Genomic DNA, 21,135 nt, shown 5'->3' on the forward strand with positions numbered 1-21,135 from the left:
GATCACTGGTGTAGCACATTGCTAAATGTTTTAGCACTCTATGGTTAGCACGTTTAACAGCTTGTTAAAACTGAAATGACGTGTTATGATTTTTCAGAGCTCATAAGAAATCTATAAAAGAAACAAAGAAAAGAAATTTCCACACATCTGTTTCCGTCTAAGTCAGTTTGTCATCTTGATTGTGCGTGCTCCTTGTCTTCAAGAGGATGTTAAGTGTAAATAAATGTTAGCTTGTTTTCAGCATGATTGATTATTCAGAATATTTGTTCATTATTCAACTATAAGAAAAAAGAAAGGTGTGTGTGTGTGTGTGTGTGTGTGTGTGTGTGTGTGTGTGTGTGTGTACGTGCACATGTTTATGTGGATTATGAGGTTTATTTGGTTTACCAAATTGTGCCTCGTGTCCTTGTGAGTCAACATGCTTAAAAATCATACTTAATGGACTTTTGACATTCATAATTAATAATAATATAGTAGTAATAATATAGGCTAGGGGTGACGTAGGGCCATAATTAGCTGTTTTTGCTGTATAAAATACATTATGCTTATGAATTTTATTTTTTATGGTGCATTAACCAAATATACCCAACAGGTGTTTGTATATATTATAGTGCTCAGCAAAATGAGTACATTCCCTTTAGAATTTTTAAAAATAATTTTCTTAGTAAATTTAGCTAATAATCTTTGCGCATTTAAACAAAACAGATTTATTAAACATTATATCCATTAAAAATAAAACTTTAGTTACTGGGCTTCTTTGGGAATAGCAACATAATATATTTAAATCCAAATTATTCCAAAACAAATGCTTATTTTTATGTTCCTCTTGATTTTCTCCTGTTTATAAAGATTTTATTTAATATATAATATGCTAACTTTGAACTGAAGTTTTTTTTTTTTTAATATTTCCAGTTTTGGCTTTGGTATTAACTAATCTTTTATGAATGCACAAATATATTATTGTAAAGCATTCTATGGAGAATTTAAATTTAAAAGAGATATCTGTGAGGGGTGTGCTTGTTTATGTTGCACATTGTACTATATTTATAACACTAACGGCCAATTCTTGATTATTCGCCAGCTTAGATGCAAGAAGATTTATTTTTCTAGCTTTAAAGTATCTTGAGTAGACCAATGTGTTAGTCTGTGTGCACGCAATATGTGATATTCTGTATTTACAAACAGATGTGAGTCTGATGTTTACCATTAGGGTTGGTCTGTGAACAACAGGCAATAAACTTTCAGTTGTTTCTTGGACATGACAAAAGCTCTGCTCGTAAGAAGAAATAAAGTTTACCGTTTTTCCTTGTTTGACCACAATAAAGTTTATTTGCTCACATGCTCACTCACCTCTTTCCAGGATTAGCTCTTTTTATCTTACTGCCAAAGTAGTCATAGATTACCCATAATTATGCATTGATGTGCTTTTGCGGATTCAGTTGGTTTGTTTGCTCATACTTTGAGTTTTATACGCAAGACTGGAACAGATCTTTCATTGTTCTGATATTAATTTATTTAGGTGTGTGAATTTACCAATTCATCTGTAAAGCCAGTTATTAATGTTTTAAATGAGTCATGGACTTTCATTGACAAGTCCAAAGACAAGATCAAAAATAAAAACAATAGCATTGATCCCAACTCACGTTCCTGCAATAAATCACTCTTTTATCTTTGTCTGGCTAGCTTTTACTATCTAGATATTTAATGCAAAATAAATATTTTATAGTTTTAAATAGCTTTGCTGTAACAGATGAATATATTGTAATTAAAATATATATTTATCATCTTTTTTTCACCTTTATTATTTTAATTAATATCATGATGCACAACCTACAACACTTTTGACTGTGAATTTAAATATTCATAATATAACATGGCTGTTATCCATTCATTTATTCTCCTTTGGCTTAGTCCCTTATTTGTCAGAGGTCACCACAGCGGAATGAACAGCCAACTATTCTTGAATATGTTTTCTGTAGCTGATGCCCTTCAAACCAGCCGCAAACCAGTACTGAGAAACACCCTAACACACTCTCACATTCACAAACACTTTTACACTACGACCAATTTTTGTTTTACCCAATTCACCTTTAGTACATCTCTTTGGACTGAAACAAGAGAAGCCGAAGGAAACCCATGACAACATGGGGAGGACATGGAAACTCAACACAGAAACGCCAACTGGCCCAGCCAGGCTCGAGCCAGTGACTTTCTTGCTGAGACGAAAGTGCTAAACACTGAGCCACCATGCCACCCTGGTTGTGATTTATTTTTTCAGAATTATTACTGCATATTGTCACTTGTAAAATACCACCTCATAATTAAATCTAATATGGCAAAACTTGCTAATTAGATATATGACATACAAGTTCATATTCAGATAAAATAAGTCACACATGCAACATATATTTATTTTTTTCAACCATTTGAAATACAATTTTCTGCATGTATATTCTCAAATATACTAGCTATAATATATATATATATATATATATATATATATATATATATATATATATATATATATATATATATATATATATATATATATATATATATATATATATATACACTCAACGGCCACTTTATTAGGTACATTTTACTAGTATCCGGTTGGATCCACTTTTGCCTTTAGAACTGCCTTAATCCTTCTTAGTATAGAATCAACAAGGTGCTGGAAGTATTTCTCAGAGATTTTGGTCCATATTGACATGACAGCATCACACAGTTGTTGCAGATTTGTCGGCTGCACATCCATGATGAGAATCTCCCATTCCACCACATCCCAAAGGTGCTCTATTGGATTGAGATCTTGGGACTATGGAGGCCATTGGTGTACAGTGAACTCATTGTCATGTTCAAGAAACCAATCAGAGATGATTTGCGCTTTATGACATGTCATGTAATCCTGCTGGAAGTAGCCATCAGAAGATGGGTAAACTGTGGTCATAAAGAGATGGGCATGGTTATTAACAATACTTAGGTAGGCTGTGGCATTGGCACGATGCACAATTGGTACTAATGGGCCCAAAGCGTGCCAAGAAAATATCCTCTGACTGGAAAATATTCTCCTCTGACTGGCATCAACAAGGCATTTGCAACCCCAGAACTACCGCTTACTGGATATTTTCTCTTTTTTGGACCATTGTCTGGTCCAAATCCTAGAGATCGTTGTGCGTGAAAATCCCTGTAGATCAGCAGTTTCTGAATTACTCAAACCAGCCCGTCTCGCATCAACAACCATGCCACGTTCAAAGTCACTTAAATCACCTTTCTTTCCCATTATGATGCTCGGTTTGAACTGCAGCAGATCGTCTTGACTATGTCTACATGCCTAAATGCATTGAGTTGCTGCCATGTGATTGGCTGATCAGACATTTGCGTTAACGAGCAGTTAGACAGGTGTACCTAATAAAGTGGCCTGTGAGCTTATGTTCATATAAGATTTTAATATTTATCAGACCAAATATTTTTCAAAGGTTTTGTTCAGAGATTGACTAATAGGTCTGTTCAGCATTAAGGCACTAAAAATAATAGTGAGGATTAGTTTTGTTTAATTCTCAGGCATTGTTAATAACTCAATCACCTTTTTATCCAAAAAACTATTTTAATCCTCCTATGAATAAGTATAGAAAGTACATGTGTAGCTGTCAATCAGGATTATTTCCCTGGTGTGTTCGCTTTCCTGGTAAATAACTGTTACGGGAAACAAAAATATAATCTAGTTTCAGTGAAAATAGTTGTGTAACATAATGAATGAAAAGAACACCTATTGTCCTCTCTAACCTCTCCCAAGGAGAACAATTGGCTTTACGTCTGTTTTTTATCATCCATTAACTTTTTAATTAATTGTAATATTTCAGTTACACAAAAAGAAAATAGCTATAACCATTGCCTTTTGAAAGATGCAGTTGTTTTTTTTATCCATTATTTATTACTGACATCAATGGAGATTGCACTACATCAAAAGCATAGTCACAACATTTATTTTCTAGTTTGACGCATGCCGTACCTCCTCATACACTAAAAAAAGAAACACAATGAAGTTTATCATTGTAATGTGTACAGGCACTGACAAGGAAGTGCGGATCCAAATGCAGGGTTTATTATTATGCAGAGAATGGTCAGGTAAGCAACGGTCAACACAGGGGCAAACAGATGTATACAGACAATCCAGAGTCATGGTCATAAAAGAGGCAGCAACATAAACAAACAAAACACAGTGAGGGTAAGAACACTGCAAGCATAAGGCAAGGCAAGGAAGACACGTCGTAATGTTCACAAAAAGTCTGTGTTTGTGTGCTGTATAGATAGTCCAATTAATCAGTCTTTGAGAAGCTTCAGCTGTGTGAGTGTAATCAAACGGGATCAGGAATCGGTGTGTGTGTGTGGTGCATGACTGGAACTTGTAGTTCTTAAAATGGTGGATTTGTAATCCATTAGCAGTCTGTGTGTATACCAGCGATCTGCATAGGCTGGATTACTAGTGACCGTGACAATCATTAACTGTTTGTTAGCTTGATTTGTCTTTTTTTTAAATGCATGATCTCAGATTTCTTAATATCAATCTAAATCTGTTAGATTTAATCAGTAATAAGATATGAAAATGGAGTCTGTGTGGATGTTTCCCAGAAATGGGTTGCGGCTGGAAGGGCATCCGCTGCGTAAAAACGTGCTGGATAAGTTGGCGGTTCATTCTGCTGTGGCGACCCTGGATTAATAAAGGGACTAGGCCAAAAAGAAAATGGATGAATAAAGATATGAAGATGGTATAAATATATATAGCTGTAGAAAAAGCCAGATCCAATTCTATAAGATTGGTTTACTTAATATTCGATGGCAAAATTGATCCAGCTCCATACTATACACAATGGATGAATTAATAAGAAGCATTTAAAACGTGCTGGATTTATTACTATAATTACATAAATCTTGTTTAATTTATGTTTAACTAACAAATAATAATTACATAAACTTGCGGTGGCCCAGTGGGTAGCACTGCCCCGACTGGGTCAGTTAGTATTTCTGTGTGAAGTTTGCAAATACAGTATGTTGGATAAGTTGGCAGTTCATTCGGCTGTGATGACCCCTGATTAATAAAGGAACTAAGCCAAAAAAAAAAAAAAATGAATGAATGAATGAATGTTAAAACTATGTAATCCAACTGAATGGAAATTGTATGCTATCACATAAATCTTATTTGTTAGGCCTAAATATTTTTTGAGTGTACTTAGCTAGTGGACATTAAGAGCATTTCAAAACAGTTTTTAATATTCTGCAAGTTCTTCAATAACTTAACTAAAGTAATGTGCAGACATTTTTAATATTATAATATTAAATAATGTAAAATGTTATTATTTACAGAAACTGAAGATTTCTATTTAGTTCTAAAACTATTTTGGCCAAGTTTAAGGTACTTTCTTTAGGGTATTTTCCAAAGGGTCATCATTTTTGTTCATTACAGCAGCTGGCAGGAGATCAGTTGGAAAGACACATATTTTCTCGTGGTCTGCCACGGTACAGTGGGTGGTGTGCGTAAAGCACGTGTTTGGCGCCTTCCCCCCAAACAGCCAAAACGTGCATTTACGGTCCTTTCCCAGGTGATGATGTTGGCATGCTTGAGGCTTGACAAACCCGTGCTGTTGATGACCTTGAGTTGATTTTGCGGAGTAGTTTTGGCGGTTCTTCACAGGCCGCGTGACACGAGCACCTTCAGATCAACGCTCAAGCTGTCTGTCCTCTCATCACCCTCAGTCTGAACACACACCTGTGAGCCCCACTTGGCCTGTCCACCCCCACAATAGCAGCAGGTCATCATAGGGAAATTACTAAAGGATGACAGCCATGAATGGACTGCTCACGTTGACTATTTTGATGAAAGGTCATAATCCCTTACAGGAAAGGCCCCTGCTTAGACTCCTGGAACTGTCTGGTTATTTGCCCTGACTCAGCAACAACAACAAAAAAGAAACTGATCAATTAGATTAATTGGTTGATTTAGTACTGGGGATTTCACACACTTTACAAATCATTATGTTGTTTCAACCCAAATCTGAGGAAAAAATAGACAATCCCACTAGATTATATTTTAACTGTCTCAGTTGTTCAAATATTTTGAATTAATCAATTGTATGTATTTGTTAACATTGAATTACATATTGTTTACTTATTTTGACAAACTATAAACCATGCATCATTTTCAAGAGTGAGCTCAAAATGGAAGGTGACAGTTAAGAGGGTTGAAACAATTTTGATCTTTTATCTTTATATTAATTTAATTGCTCAAGTATATATGGGAGAAAGATTTGAATTCTAGGATGATGAAAAAGCCTATTTGTAAAATCAAATCAAATCATATAAAGTTTACTTTATTTACTTATAAAGCACATTACTAAAACCAGTGGCTGCCCAAGGTGCTTAACAACAATAAAAAGAAATGACGTATTAAAAAACTGTTTAAAAGAAAGACCATGTTAATAAAACCCTAAATCAACTTGATATCAATTTGATTAAATGGTGAAAAGGGCAAATCTGCATTACTGAATATCAAATGTCATTTTAAATAAATAAGTTTTAAGTTTGGATTTAAACAGTGCCACAATTGTGCACCAGTGGGGAGGGTATGCAACAGTTTTGGGCCTACCACTGCAAAAGAAATTTCCTCCCATTGCTTACTTGGATCAACGTTTGATTTGTGAACCTTTAAAATTTCACCTATGAAGGTGCAAGGCCATTAACAGCATTAAAAACACACAACAGAGAGCCACAGGGAACCAGTGAAGAGAGTAAAGGACAGGTGTGATGTGCTCGTGTTTGTGACTGTCAGCATGCGAGCTACAGCATTCTGCACAAGTAGTATAATTTCCTTTAAGTCAAAGCAATACTAAACCATTATAATGAGTCAAAATTCTGATATAAAAATTGCAATAACTTTTTTATTTATCATTCATTGGCTGAAATGGGATTCCATAATTTAATTTCATTCATTTTCTTTTCGGCTTAGTTTCTTTATTAATCAGGGGTCACCACAGCGGAATAAACCACCAACTATTCTGGCATATGTTTTAAGCAAGCAGTTGCCCTTCCAGCTGCAACTCAATACTGGGAAACACCCATTCGCCCTCACATTCTTACAGACACACACACTCATACACTATGGCCAATGTAGTCAATTTAATTCACCTATAGCGCATGTCTTTGTACTGTGGGGGAAATCGGAGCAGCTGGAGGAAACCATGCGAACACGGAGAGAACTCCACATAGAAATGCCAACTGGCCCATCTGGGACTCAAACCAGTGACTGCTGTGAGGCGACAGTGCTAATCACTGAGCCAAATGCAATATATCAAGCAAATGGTTGCTTTAATAGGATTGTCCATATTTGTCCCAAGTTTGAGTTAAAACAACCTAGCATTTTCAGAGTGCACACAGCCTACTTTAGTTTTTACAGTCCAAACATGAGAAGATATCCAATGAGTGATATGAGTGGATATAGAGGCAACAATAGCTCAATTAACCACTCATGACAGGCTATGCATTTCTGAATGTAGTCTCTGAATGTAAAAGAGCACACAAGCAAGTTTCCTGTCAGTTTACAGGAGCAAATAAGGCTTCAATAAAAGGCTCAACAAAAATGACCAATGCATGATTTAAAGATGTTGACTGATCTGATAAGTCTTAATTTCTACATTTTTCTAAATTTTGTCATAAACAACAAGAAAGCTGGCGTGGTGGTGCAGTGGGTAGCAATGTCGCCTCACAGCAAGAATGTTGCTGGTTCGAGCCTCGGCCGTGTCAGTTTGCATTTCTGTGCGGAGTTTGCATGTTCTCCCCGTGTTCGCGTGTGTTTCCTCCAGGTGCTCCAGTTTCTCCACAGTCCAAAGAGTTTGTGGATGTTTTCCAGTGATGGGTTGCATCTGGAAGGGCATTCGTTGCATAAAACATATACTGGATAAGTTGCTAGTTCATTCCGCTGTGGCGAGCCCTGATTAATAAAGGCACTAAGCCGAAAAGAAAATTAATGAATAAATGACAACAAGAAAGCTATAATACTTTTATAAAGCTATAAAGAGTTATAAAGTTAAAATTGTGTGATATAAATCCACAATTCTGAGAAAAAAAAATAGATAAAAAGTCACAATTCCAACTTTTCCCAAATCAAAATTTTGATATAAAACACAACTGCAGTAACTTTTTTTTATGTTTCATTCATTGGCATGTATGTGATTCCACAACCTTGGCTTGTTTTGTTTTAATTGTTTTTTTTGTTTTTTTCCTAATGGGCACTAAATATATACTGAAGAATGAAGGAAACTTGTAGCCATTGACTTCTAAAGTATTTGTTTTTTCTACATTTTCAGAAAAAAAATGGTACAATGTTTTTACCAATGCAGTTTGTACCTTTAAGGATATTATTTGTTACATGGGAAACCAAAATGGACCTTTGGTTTTTAAAACCTGCAGATACAATATTGTACCTTCATCAAAGGTACAAATCTGACCCATGAAAGTACCACTATAGTGACACTTTGTACCTTAACAGTGTCAATTGTGTTCCTTTAAGAACTATTTAAAGACTATTTAAAGGCATTTTGCTTGATCCAAAATGCGTCAATTTATTTTTAGTAAATAACAAACATCAAATACATTTATTAAACAATGTTTTTTAAGTTTATTTTTGTGTAAATGCACTATTTCCATTTACAATAAAGAATAAAATATACTTTAACATAAATCAAAAGATCTATTTTTTGCTAAAGATTTTACAACACTTTTTACAAAAGTGTTACAGAAATGCATTTTCCCGATTTCAATATAAAGCTGATCTCCAATTATCACACAATACCTTCGTAATCACCTAAAAGTGAATTTATTTATTCATTTTAAAATACAAATAAAACCATGCCAAAGTATTGTAACGAGATGCGCACAATGTTTGATTAGCTTTATAATTCTAAAATGTCTGCATGAACACGTTGCATCTGCCGGGCTTTTGCCAGGTTAAGTGCGTAGTGGAAAGTAAATGCCATGCGATGTGGATATTAATAATGATTTTTTTAAAATCAGATAATACTTTCGAAATGTTTATCAAAAATGTTTTAAATGTTTAGTTTACAATACCTATGGTTTTGTTTTAGAAGTTGTTATGTATTATATGACTTAATAATGTTTATGAGTTTCATAAACATATGCTTTTAAATGATGATTCATGTTTTATATGGAAATTATTCATAAAATCACTTTGCCTTTCCAGTAATTTTTATATTCATAGGTATAGTAATAAAGGAGTTGTTCAACAGTTATCTACCTGTCTACCTTCATTTCAACTGTACCATGGTACAGAACAGTCTTATAAGAGGTCTTTTTTTATACCATATAGTACAACTTTTACAAAGGTACAAAACTGTTCCTTAAGGAACATTATTTACCACCATGTACCTTTTTCTAAGTGTAAGCTACTATGAAATTCACAAATTTAAAACATTCTCCAAAAAATCTTCCTTAGTGTTGAACAGAACACAAAACACTTCAAATGTGAGTAAATAATAATAAAAAGAGCAAGTCAAGAGTAAGCAACTAATGACAAAATGTTCTTTTATGTGTGCGTGTGTGCAAACAACTCCAACAGAGCGTTTTTTACAGTCTATGGTTCAAACGAAACTGCCACATCTAAACATTGTAGCTGATCATGTCCATCCCTTTATGACCACACGCATGTGCCTAATAAAGTGGCCGTTTCAGTGTATAGCTAGATGGGAAGACTGTCACTCTTATTAGCATGTCCGTGCATTCTAGAAACAAACTTTAAAACAAACAACACGTCTTATCACTGACAAATAATAATGTGTAATAACTCTTCCCGTCTAGAAGACAAAACACTGACTGACCACAAAAAAAAAAAAAAAACACCGACTGACTTTTATTCTCTGCCAAATATTGTGTCACACGCACGTGCACGCCGCCTCTTATCTGTTTTCCCCACGGCGCTCCCTCAACTTACTTTAAACGCTCACGTGACAAAAACAACACGCCCATGTCTGGAGGCTTTTATATAAATGATGCGGTTGATGCTGATGCTGAAAGAGAAGAAAGGAAAGATTTCTTACTGTAGTTACATCCGTCAAATACTGCGTGTGCTACAGTATGAGCGACCCGCGCTTTCCTGTCGACGTCCACCTTATTGGAGTGATGAAGAAGGAAAAGGACAAAGTAAGATACTGATGTATTTGTAGAAAGCTAGTAGAAATACTTTATGCCATATTTTATGTTTATAAATAACTGACTGTTTGTTGTGTGCAGAAGTACATGACATCCGTGTTGTGGTCAGACCAGAGTGAACTGATAGTGTACAGATCTCTCAGAGACTTTCGGACGCTGCACGTATGTTTTCATATATATGTTCATACTTATGTTTTTTGTTATTTAGCTTTAATGTTTCTTTAAAGTCTCTTACTTTACAAATTAATGAATTAGCTTTTCTCGTTATAACAGAGGCAACTGAAAAAGAAGTTTCCCGTCGAAAAACCGTATCGTAAAGAAGACAGGGTGCTTCCTAGATTTGGAGGTACAATATGACTGACATTATCTTTGATATCTATTTGTTTTTCTCAAGTCGTGGATATTTTAAGACTGGGCAATAATAATAGCACAAATGAAGTCACATGTTAATGTATTTGCATTCTTAATGTACAAACTGTGTTTCATACAGTCATTGTTGCAGTTAAAGATGACAAATAGCTTTGCTTTGTTTGGTGCAGCAATTATACTTTAGTATTACCTATTTAACTAGAATAAACATTTTTAATTGTAAAGCCAGGATTGTTTTAAATGAGGGTTATAAGTACATAAGGCACCTTTATAATAATTATTTAGCTTGCACTTTCTTTTAATGTGTACTGTAACTATTAATTTCACTAATGAGTGATAATAATTAATTAAATATATTGACAAAATCGTGTCGAAAAAACGTATCGCAAAGAAGAATGTGCTTCCTAGATTTGGAGGTAAAATATGACTGACAGATTAACACGTAAAGAAAATTGTAATAGTTATCTGTGATCTCTATTTGTTTTTGCCCAAGTTGTGGATATTATTATATTGTAAGACTGGGCAATAATAGCACACATGAAGTCACATGTTAATGAATTTGCATTCTTTATGTAGAAACTGTGTTTCATAAAGTCATTAATGCAGTTAAACATGACAAGTAACTTTGCTTTGTTTGGTGCAGCAATTATAATTTAGTATTACCCATTTAACTACAATAAACATTTTTAATAGTAAAGCCAGGATTATTTTAAATAAAGATTATAAGTACATAAGGCACCTTTATAATAATGCTTTTGCTTACACTTTCTTTTAAGGTGTACTGTAACTATTCATTTCACTAATGAGTGATAATAATTATTTAATTATACTTACAAAATCATTAGGGTTAGAATGCAGGTTAGGTCATGGGTGGAGAATTAATTGCAAATACTATAGTAAGAACATGAATCATGTCTAACAAGGACACCTTAAAATAAAAAGTTACCTTTATTTATTTGGGAAATACAGAGTTAAACTTTGGCTGCATATCTGCAACACAGCTATAAAACCACTCGGGAGCTTTCACCTGTTTTATCTACATAGTTTTTGTTGTGCTGTTTAATGATGAAGTTTCTGTTGGTTGCAGCCCAGGTCATGAAGTCTACTTTTCAGCTGAAGGGTTTGGATAAGTCTGTGTCTCGTCTGAGGAATCTGGAGAAGTACTGTTCCAGCTTATTGCAGTGTGACACAACTGTGTCAAATTCCAGAGAGGTGATCCAGTTCTTTCTGCCAACTGAACAGGAGTTGCTGCCAGAATATACACAAAACAGGTATGTAGATTAATACCACTGGTCTCACTGTTCAGTTGCGATTATCATGCCATCCATACTTATTTGCCGCAAATAAGTAGGTAGCTGCAGCTAATCAAAAACATTAGTGTGACAGCTGATGTACAACCCAGGTTCATTCTTAACATGTGACTCTGAAAGCACCAAACATATTTCATTTTTAATGCAGTTTATAGGTGAAATGAACACAGGGAGGAAGTAAAAAAACAATTGTCCTTGTCTAAGCCAGTGGTTCCCAAACTTTTCAATTCGCGACCCCCAAAATAACAATGCCAGTGACTCGCGACCCCCAATATCCTCTGAGGTGGTTATAAATATATAGGTCTAAGTCTATTCGTCGTTTCATTTTGAGGAATGCCACTCGAATGCCATTCTCCATGTTTAGTTATACCCTAAAATTATTTTTAAAATATGTGAGTGCCATAAAGGTGTCAGAAAGTTTAACTTGATGCCATAAAATCAATCTGCTGCCGTCTTTAAAATAACGTGATCACCCCAGGGGTCGCAACAAAATCAAATGGCTGGTGGCTTTTTATTCGATTTTTTGTTACTATAAATTTGTTTCTTCTGTAGTTTAATTCTACTAGTTTAATAAAATGTATTAGATTTTGGGATATTACCAGTCCTGCTCATCCCGCAACCCCCAATTTGGGAATCACTGGTCTAAGCAATTAATCATTAGAGGAGCACATTACTGGCAAACATGCAGGTTTTGTTAACAAACATGATATTTCTGATGTTTTACTCTGATATCTGATATTTTCTGATGATTTACTCAGTAGCTCTAACGAGGATGCAATGCACTCGGTATGTCCTGTGAAACTCAGTTTAACAAAGTAGCTCAAACTTTGTGAAGAGTATATAAAAGAGAGTGGATGCTTCAGTAAGTGTGGTTTCATGTCTGGTCTGCTTTTCAGAATTCCCACGAGTCATCGAATACTTGGAATGTCATGTAATTACATTATATAACAAGCTGTACCTGTCTGAATACTACATTGTTTTGTGTATGCGTAGTGCTCAACACAACAGCCGCCTGTTTTTCTGTTCATTATTCACCTTGCTTTGTTTCAGCTCTTTTTCTTCAATTGTGTTGGACTGTAAATTCATTTGCTATTCTGGGTACTACCAGAAGTCCTAAGTTTTGAGATCTTAAAGAGTGGGTTGGATTTCAGCAAGAAGGTTGAAGGTTAGGTAAACAGGAGCTAGACTATTTAGTACAGGGGTGTACTAAACCCCCCTGATTTAGAGCCTTATAGGTGAGAATAAATATTTTGCAATCAATATGGAACTTAACAGGCAGTCAGTGTAAGGATGATTAAATTGGGGTGATGTGATCATACTTTTCTTGACCTGGTAAGAACTCTGGCAGCTGCATTTTGCACTAACTGAACTTTATTAATAGGGTATGCTGATATAATGTCTGGGATTTGGTTTTGCTTTCATTTTATTTCTCTTTAATTTAAACGACTCAGAAAAGTTTTACTAAATACTCGGAGAGAACGAAATTACATGTAAATTGACTGCAGAATATTTGTACAGCGTTATAAATGGCTAATCAACTCATTTGTCTTATTTAAATAATCTACACATTTTATTTCCTGTAATAATTATAATTTTTAGAGATAATGTGTTTTTATTTCTTTTTTCTGTCATTTATTTCTCATTTGCTGTATATTTAATAAATTTGATGATGTTAATAGGTTACATATGTTATACATCTGAAATGCTTTGGCAATACTGTTCAAAATGTCATGCCAATAAAGCAGCCTGAACTTGAATGAAAGAAGAGCATATTTTACCTGTCAGTGGGTGCACATGGTTTCTAAATTGCATAAAAGAGAAATAGTGGATTTTTAAAATGATTTTTTTTTTTACTTTAACCCATTGAAAAGAAAAAGTTTAAAAGAGATAATAATAAAAATTGTGTTAAAAATCAAATTATGTTTTGTTTGTGGCATGTCGTTAACCATTTATGTGCTGTGGGTAAAAGGTGTTTCAATCCAGCTATTTCAAACCTTTGAGAAGCACTACATTGTATTCCTCTAACTGCAGAGTGAGTTATGAGATTTTGGCCCTATAAGTATTACCTATGTCTTGTCTAATTTCAATAGAAGTAAAATGTTGGTCATCCAGTATTTTATATATTTAATACATTCAGTTAGCTTACCAGATTTTGTTGAAATATTTAATTGAGCCTCATCTCCATAGCAGTAAAAACTAATCCAATGCCTTCTAATAATGTCCCCCAGGGGCAGCATGCATATTGTGAATAGCAAATAGCCTATAATGGCACTCCATACTTCACTGGTCTGATCTTCATCTGTTGAACACAAAATAAGATATGTTGAAAGCAGGTTGACTGCAACCATCGACTTCCATAGTAGGAGAAAAATACTATCCAATCAATGGGTGCAATCAAGCAGCATTTTTATAAATATTTTCATTTGTGTTTAACAGAAAAAAAGAAACTCAGAAAGGTTTACAACAAGTGAAAGCCGATTAAATGGTAGCATAATTTTCATTTCATTTAATTCCATTGAGTTTGGTTTAGTATGCTCAGTAGATGATACATAAACAAAAACAACTCCCTCAAGACAAGTGTGGGGCAAAACATAACAGAATCAGAAATATAGATAGAATCATATGTTGGGTTGGTAGCTGACAAGCATTTCTGAATAAGAGTGAACTTGAAGTAAAAGTGCAGTACATGTAAATGTCTCCTAAAATTGCTCTCTACTCCATTCAGTGTAATGATTCTGCAATCAGACAACATCCCCACTGCTCACGGAGGACCTGACCTGCAGAAAAAAAGTTTGAGCAATGGAAATGTGACCCAGCCTTTTGTATCCAAGGCATATCAATGCGTAGCTCCATATGAGACCAAAGACACAAAGAACAAGCCCTTTAAAGTCGCAATCGGCGAAAGACTGGATGTGCTCATTAAAGACAGAGCAGGTTTGTAATTATTCTCAGAAGGAAGCAAATCATCAGTTCTTCGTTTGGTTTCTTATACTGTAGTTTCTTGATTTATTTATTTTTTGAACACGATTAGGTTGGTGGCTTGTAGAGAATGAGGATAAACATTTAGCTTGGTTTCCTGCTCCTTTCTTGGAATTATGTGATGGGGAAGAGGAAGAGGATGAGGATGAGTATAACTCAGTGACCTGTGAAAGTAAGCCACGGTAGTTGCATAAACTTTCTGCCATTATGAATCTCTCAATATAAGGTTGCTAAATAAACACTTTCTTCCTTTCCCTAGTGTCTCTGTACTGCGCGACAAGATGTTATACTTCTAAAAAAGAGGACGAGCTCTCACTGAGCATCGGTGCTGTTGTGGAGCTGTTGCAGAGGTCTGATAATGGTTGGTGGCTTGTTAGGTAATTACAGTTGTTTATCTTGCACGCACTGACATACAGACAATGATCGGAATTGCAAACTATTTTTAAGATAGATGTATTTATAGACCACAAGTAGGTTAAGCGCAGGCATTTTAGCAGTTATGTAATATAAGGAAGCAGTTGTTCTTTATTAGAAAGCAGTTTTCGTATATTTTGATGATTAGATAACACAAGTAAAATTCATCAAAGGCGAAACTATAAAGCATGCAGCAAAAATTGTTGGAAATTAAACGATTTTAAGATACAGTTGAAGTCAGAATTATTAAACCCCCTTTGAATTTTTTTTCTTCTTTAAATATTTTCCAAAAGAAGTTTAACAGGGCAAGGACATTTTCACAGTATGTCTGATAATATTTGGAGAAAGTCTTATTTGTTTTATTTCGGCTAAAATAAAAGAATTTTAAATTTTTAAAAAACATTTTAAGGTCAAAATTAATAGCCCCTTTAAGCTATATATTTTCTCGATAGTCTACAGAACTAACTATTATGTTTAGAAATGTGTTGAAAAAAAATTGTCTCTGTTAAACAGAAATTGGGTAAAAAAATAAACAGGGAGGCTAATAATTCTGACTTCAACTGTATGCAAAGTTGATTTATTTGGATGTACTGTTATCCTGTCTTGTTTTCTTCTGGAATTAAAATATACTTAAACTTAAATCAAGATTTTGTATCTGATCATTTTATCATTTTATTTTAAAAAATAAAAAAAACTTACTAATACCTGTTATATTTAATGCAGTAAGTTAAAGAAGTAAACAGTAAAATCAGTAAATTACTCAAACAGAAAATAAATTCCTATGACAGGTTGACTAGGATAGGTTGAAATAATGGATGCTCAAAAATCAGCTTTAAAATGTACATCAAAAGTAATTTTGAAAACTACATGTTAAAATATAATTTAAAAATATGACCGATATTTTATTCATTATCTTTATTTTTTTGATCAAATGAATGCAGCCTTGATGAGCAGAAGAGAGAATAACACAATATAAAAAGCTTGTTTCTGCTGGGGTTTTTAATTTAACAGTTTTTTTTTTCTAGTGATCACGTCTATATCTCATAGTTTTGACTTTTCTACTCAAAACTGTGAATATATTTCCTTATATTTTGAGAAATTGTGTGCAATTTGCAGTCATGACTTTTTCTTGGAATGGCAAGATTATTTTATAAATGAAAATAATTAAATCAATTGCGTGAAAAAAGTTCTAATGGGCTCTATGCACAGCTAGTATTTTTCAGCCGATGATAAACTTCTGGTGAAAGCTTAATGTGACTATCAGGCAGTGAAAATAACTGATTTTTAAAGAAATCAGACCTTAAACATGGAGATTTTATAATGAAAAGATTGAAAGGCTAAAAAAGTCTGTGTATAGACCCCATTGATAGAAACTCAGAATTGAAGAAACTTACAATTATATAATGAATAAATAATAATATTAACTAGCCATTATGAGTACAATTCTGAATTGGTGTTTAATTGCAAAAAAAAAAACTCGAAATTGTGAGATAAGTGTCTGTGAGAAATAATCTTAGAAATGTTAGAAAGCCTATTAACCTGCACTTCGTGAGAGGAAAAATTATGAGCTGGAGAAGGTAAAAATTTAAATTTAAATTTCTTTACATTTGGAGTGTTTATCTAAAAGTCATTGTTTGGTTTCCAACATTAAATGGTTGGAAAAAAAGTCATAATCATGAAAAAGCTGTCAGAGATTACTTGAATGTTGGCGCCAATTAGGCATGGGATGATAAACGGTGTCAAGGTTTATAGGGGTTTGGAAAAGTCAGGGTTTTAATACTGTTAAAATGTTCTGTTATACCATTCCTAAGGTATATGCAAGGGATTTAATGTATTTTCATATGTTTTTGAAACTAATGAAGACAGCAGAAGTGAATGATTTATTTTAGCTATTTAGCCTGACATTTTTACTGTTCCAAAATATTATAAATGTTTTTTAGAACTAAAAGAAATTGAGTTCAATGGGAATTTTTTTTTTTTTTTTAGATAAACATTTAGAAAGGTCTTATTTTAGAGCAGTAATCACAAAACCATGACACAGTGAAGCTGTGGTATGTTTATCCAAGGATATCATATCGTCAGAAACTTTTACCAGCCCATGCCTAGCACCAATATCCTAGTGGTTAATGCGTCGACACATAGCACCCAGGCGCACCCGGTGACATGAGGTCAATTCCTGGCTTAAGAACCTTTGCCAATCCTTCCCCTTCCTCTGCTCCCCACACTTTCCTGTCTGTAAATCTCCATTGTTCTGTCAATAATGCTGAAATATATATATCACACCCGCAACAGGTCTTCAGTAGGAATCTGTAAACACAAACACAAAAATGATAACATTTGTATTCCATCATCAGATATAACAATACGGCTGGTTACGTGCCCTCCATGTACCTAAAGCTCTACAGCAGCCCCAGTTTTGGCCTTCAAACACTTCAGAGGAAACTTCACAGCTCCACCATCAACCTGTCTACCAGCAACTCTCCCAAACCAGAGCCCCAGCGAAACAGAATCAATCGTTTCCTTAAGTCTAGCTCCCTAGAAATCCTGTCAGAACCTCAGAGTCACTTCACCGATCAAGTGCAGCGTCAAGAGTCCGGCAGCTTCAGCGATGATGGAACCGACTTCAGCTTCAGCTCTTCAGACACCACCTCCATGAGCCCAAGCATGTCCAGCTCAGAAGAAGATGAGGGCCCTCTGATACGGCAGGATAAAGAGGCGGACAGCAGCGATAGCGCTTTGTCCAGTGGTCAGTCCAGTCCTGTCAACTCTGACACTGGACATCCGATGAAGGGAGTCGGAGCTCCAAAGGTCCCACCCAGACCACAAACTCGAGAGATCCTACAGCGCTGCACCACCTACACCCGTAAAGCTGCTCTAGCAACATCTGTGCGACTGGCTCCTGAAAGACAAGTCATGGTAGATGGAGGAAGAGCTTGAAAGAATGAAATGAAATCCTTTTACTCAATCACTGTTAAAAAGGGTTTCTAGTTTACAACATGCTTTGCGTCAGATGCCAGGAAAATAAATGCTGGAAGTGTTATTCTGTGTGTTCTGCATGCGATTAACACAGTGAGATGTAAATTAGTCTGTGATTTTGTAGGCTTCTGTTATGAAGAAATTTGTTGGCGAATATTTAAGACTTTACACTTCATGATCCACAACTGTAGTCATGTAAGTGTTTTACAAATAGTCTTTTTGATAGTTACATTAATATTATTGCAAACTAACATCTAATCATAAAGATGGGAGTTTATCTGAAATTTATGCAAACATATTGCAATGACTTGTTTATTCTATTCTGTTCTGTGTTCTTGTTTGTTATATATTATGCATAACCTGTTGGATGTAGTTACTGTTTACATATTGTAAAAATTCATAGTTTCATTAATGTTATATTAATGTTATAGTCTTTTTGTCAAGTTTATGGTATTCCACACTGGAAAAGGTTTTGTCTGGATTTTTGCTTAACTTCATACGTTTTAATAAATGTTTCCTACGATTTTGATGTGGGATTTTTTTTTTAATATGCACAAATGCACACACACGCACACATATACATATATTCACTGGACAAATAATTTTACAGGGCAAAGAGTTAAATTTATTTTATATTATAGTGCATCTGAAAAATAATTCATTGCACTTCACTTTTTCCAATTTTTTTTTGTTACAGCCTTATTTCAAAATTTAATAATTTAATTTTTTTCTTCAAATTTATACACAATACCCCATAATGAAAATGTGAAACTTTTTTTTTTTAATTGTTGCAAATTTAGTATGATTAAAAAAAAAAAACTGAAAAACCACATGTTCATAAGTATTCACAGCCTTTGCTCAATACTTTGTTGATGCACCTTTAGCAGCAATTACAGCCTCACGACTTTTTAAATATGATGGCACAAGCTTGGCTAATCTGTCTTTGGGAATTTTTGCTCATTCCCCTTTGTAGTACCTCTCAAGCTCTATCAGGTTGGATGGGTAGCAATGGTGTACAGCCATTTTCAGATCTCTTCAGATATGTTGAATAGGTTTAAGATCTGGGCTCTGGCTAGGCCACTCAAGGACATTCACCGAGTTGTTGTGAAGCCACTCCATTGATATTTTGGCGGTGTGGTTTGTATCAGTCTCCTGCTGGAAGATGAACCGTTGCCCTAGTCTGAGGTCAAGAGCACTCTGAAGCAGGTTTTCATTTAGGATGTCTCTGTACATTGCTGCATTCATCTTTTCCTCTATCCTGACTAGTCGTCCAATTCCTGCTGCAGATAAACATTCCCACAGCATGATGCTGCCACCACCATGCTTTACTGTAGGGATGGTATTAGTGTAACGTAACGCCTGGCATTTAATCCAAAGAGTTCAATTTTAGTCTCATCAAACCAGAGAATTTTGTTTCTCATGGTCTGAGAGTCCTTCAGATGCTTTTTGGCATATTCCAATAATAAGAAGTGGTTTCTGTCTAGCGCTAATTGGTGGATTGCTGCACAGATGGTAGTCCTACTGTAAGGTTTTCCTCTCTCCACAGAAGAATACTGGAGCTCAGACAGAGTGACCATTATTGATCACCTCCCTGACTAAGGCCCTTCTCCCCTGATCACTCAGCTTAGATTGCCAGTCAGCTCTAGGAAGGGTCCTGGTGGTTCCAAACGTCTTCCTCTTATGGATGATGGAGGCCACTGTGCTCATTGGAACTTTCAGAGCAGCAGAAAGTTTTCTGTAACCTTCCCCAGACATGTGCCTCAAGACAATTCCTTTGTCTTCATGCTTGGTTTGTGCTTTGATATGCACTGTCAACCCTGAGACCTTATATAGACAGTATGCCTTTTCAAATCATGTCCAATCAACTGAATTTACCTCAGGTGAACTCCAATTAAGCTGCTGAAACATCTCAAGAATGATCAGTGGAAACAGAATGTACCTAAGCTCGATTTAGAGCTTCACGGCAAAGGCTGTGAATACTGATATTGTACTGGGTATTGTGTGTAAAAACTTGAGGAAATAAATGAATTTAATCTATTTTGGAATAAAGCTGTAACATAAAAAAAATGTAGAAAAAGTGCAAGAGCAATATAATGTGCAACATTTTCAGATAATGAAACTGATACCTGCTAGGACGATGTCGTGAACAAAAGAAAGAAAAAAACAAGAAAAACAAATTTAATTATTTCACTTTTTGTTTTTCTGTTATTTTTGGCCTGTTTTGAGAATAGATCTCTAATATGATGCCCATCAGTGAGCTGAGTTTGGCTTTGTTAAATTCCCGCTAATCATAACGGCAAGATGAACAAGTCAACTACTGGTTATAAACTGCAATCATTAACCTAAGGAGTGTCTTGAGGTTTCTGTGCAGGAAGCTGCGCTTAAGTAAAACTGACAATCTCAGAAATAGTTTGTCAGCTTTTATTGCCTGTTTGTCTGTTATTGATGCTTAAGATGTGTACGTGTTTGAGAAGACTTCTTTTATAATGTATTTGTGTTTGTGTACGTGTTTGAGAAGACTTCTTTTATAACGTCAAATTATCCTGGCAAATTCCCCTTATTATATCACCAATGTGTAGGACAGGTTCTACCTGCTTGAAAAAATGAAACCAGACACCACAAAACCACTCTTATGTTTCACTATTTATGGTAAAAGCCAAAAATTAAAAGGAAAAACTAAGACTTTTTTTGAATTTCCAGCCATAGTTCTATCAAATCTTCTCAGAAAGTTTTATTTATTATTATGCTTTGCTAACAATTTTATTTTGACAGCTTTAAAGGTGATTTTCTCAAATTTCCTAACTGTCTCATTAACTATTGTCTTACCTCAGTAGAAGGTTGTTTTTTCACTAATGATCATTAGCTTACT

At 34.8% G+C, this 21,135-nt stretch overlaps 1 protein-coding gene across 1 annotated transcript; it reads left to right on the forward strand.

The window, feature by feature from the left end:
* The first annotated feature begins 9,970 nt into the window (after window positions 1-9,970).
* On the forward strand, window positions 9,971-18,789 carry noxo1b (NADPH oxidase organizer 1b). Its single transcript, NM_001326698.1, has 8 exons — window positions 9,971-10,209; window positions 10,300-10,380; window positions 10,492-10,564; window positions 11,675-11,858; window positions 14,623-14,831; window positions 14,929-15,048; window positions 15,136-15,253; window positions 17,645-18,789. Exons 1-8 carry the CDS (start codon window positions 10,144-10,146, stop codon window positions 18,225-18,227), a joined length of 1,434 nt encoding a protein of 477 aa, NP_001313627.1. The 5' UTR covers window positions 9,971-10,143; the 3' UTR covers window positions 18,228-18,789.
* Window positions 18,790-21,135: the final 2,346 nt, after the last annotated feature.

This window comes from Danio rerio, chromosome 12 (assembly GCF_052040795.2).
Source record: "Danio rerio strain M-AB ecotype USA chromosome 12, GRCz13ab, whole genome shotgun sequence".
NCBI lineage: Eukaryota > Metazoa > Chordata > Actinopteri > Cypriniformes > Danionidae > Danio > Danio rerio.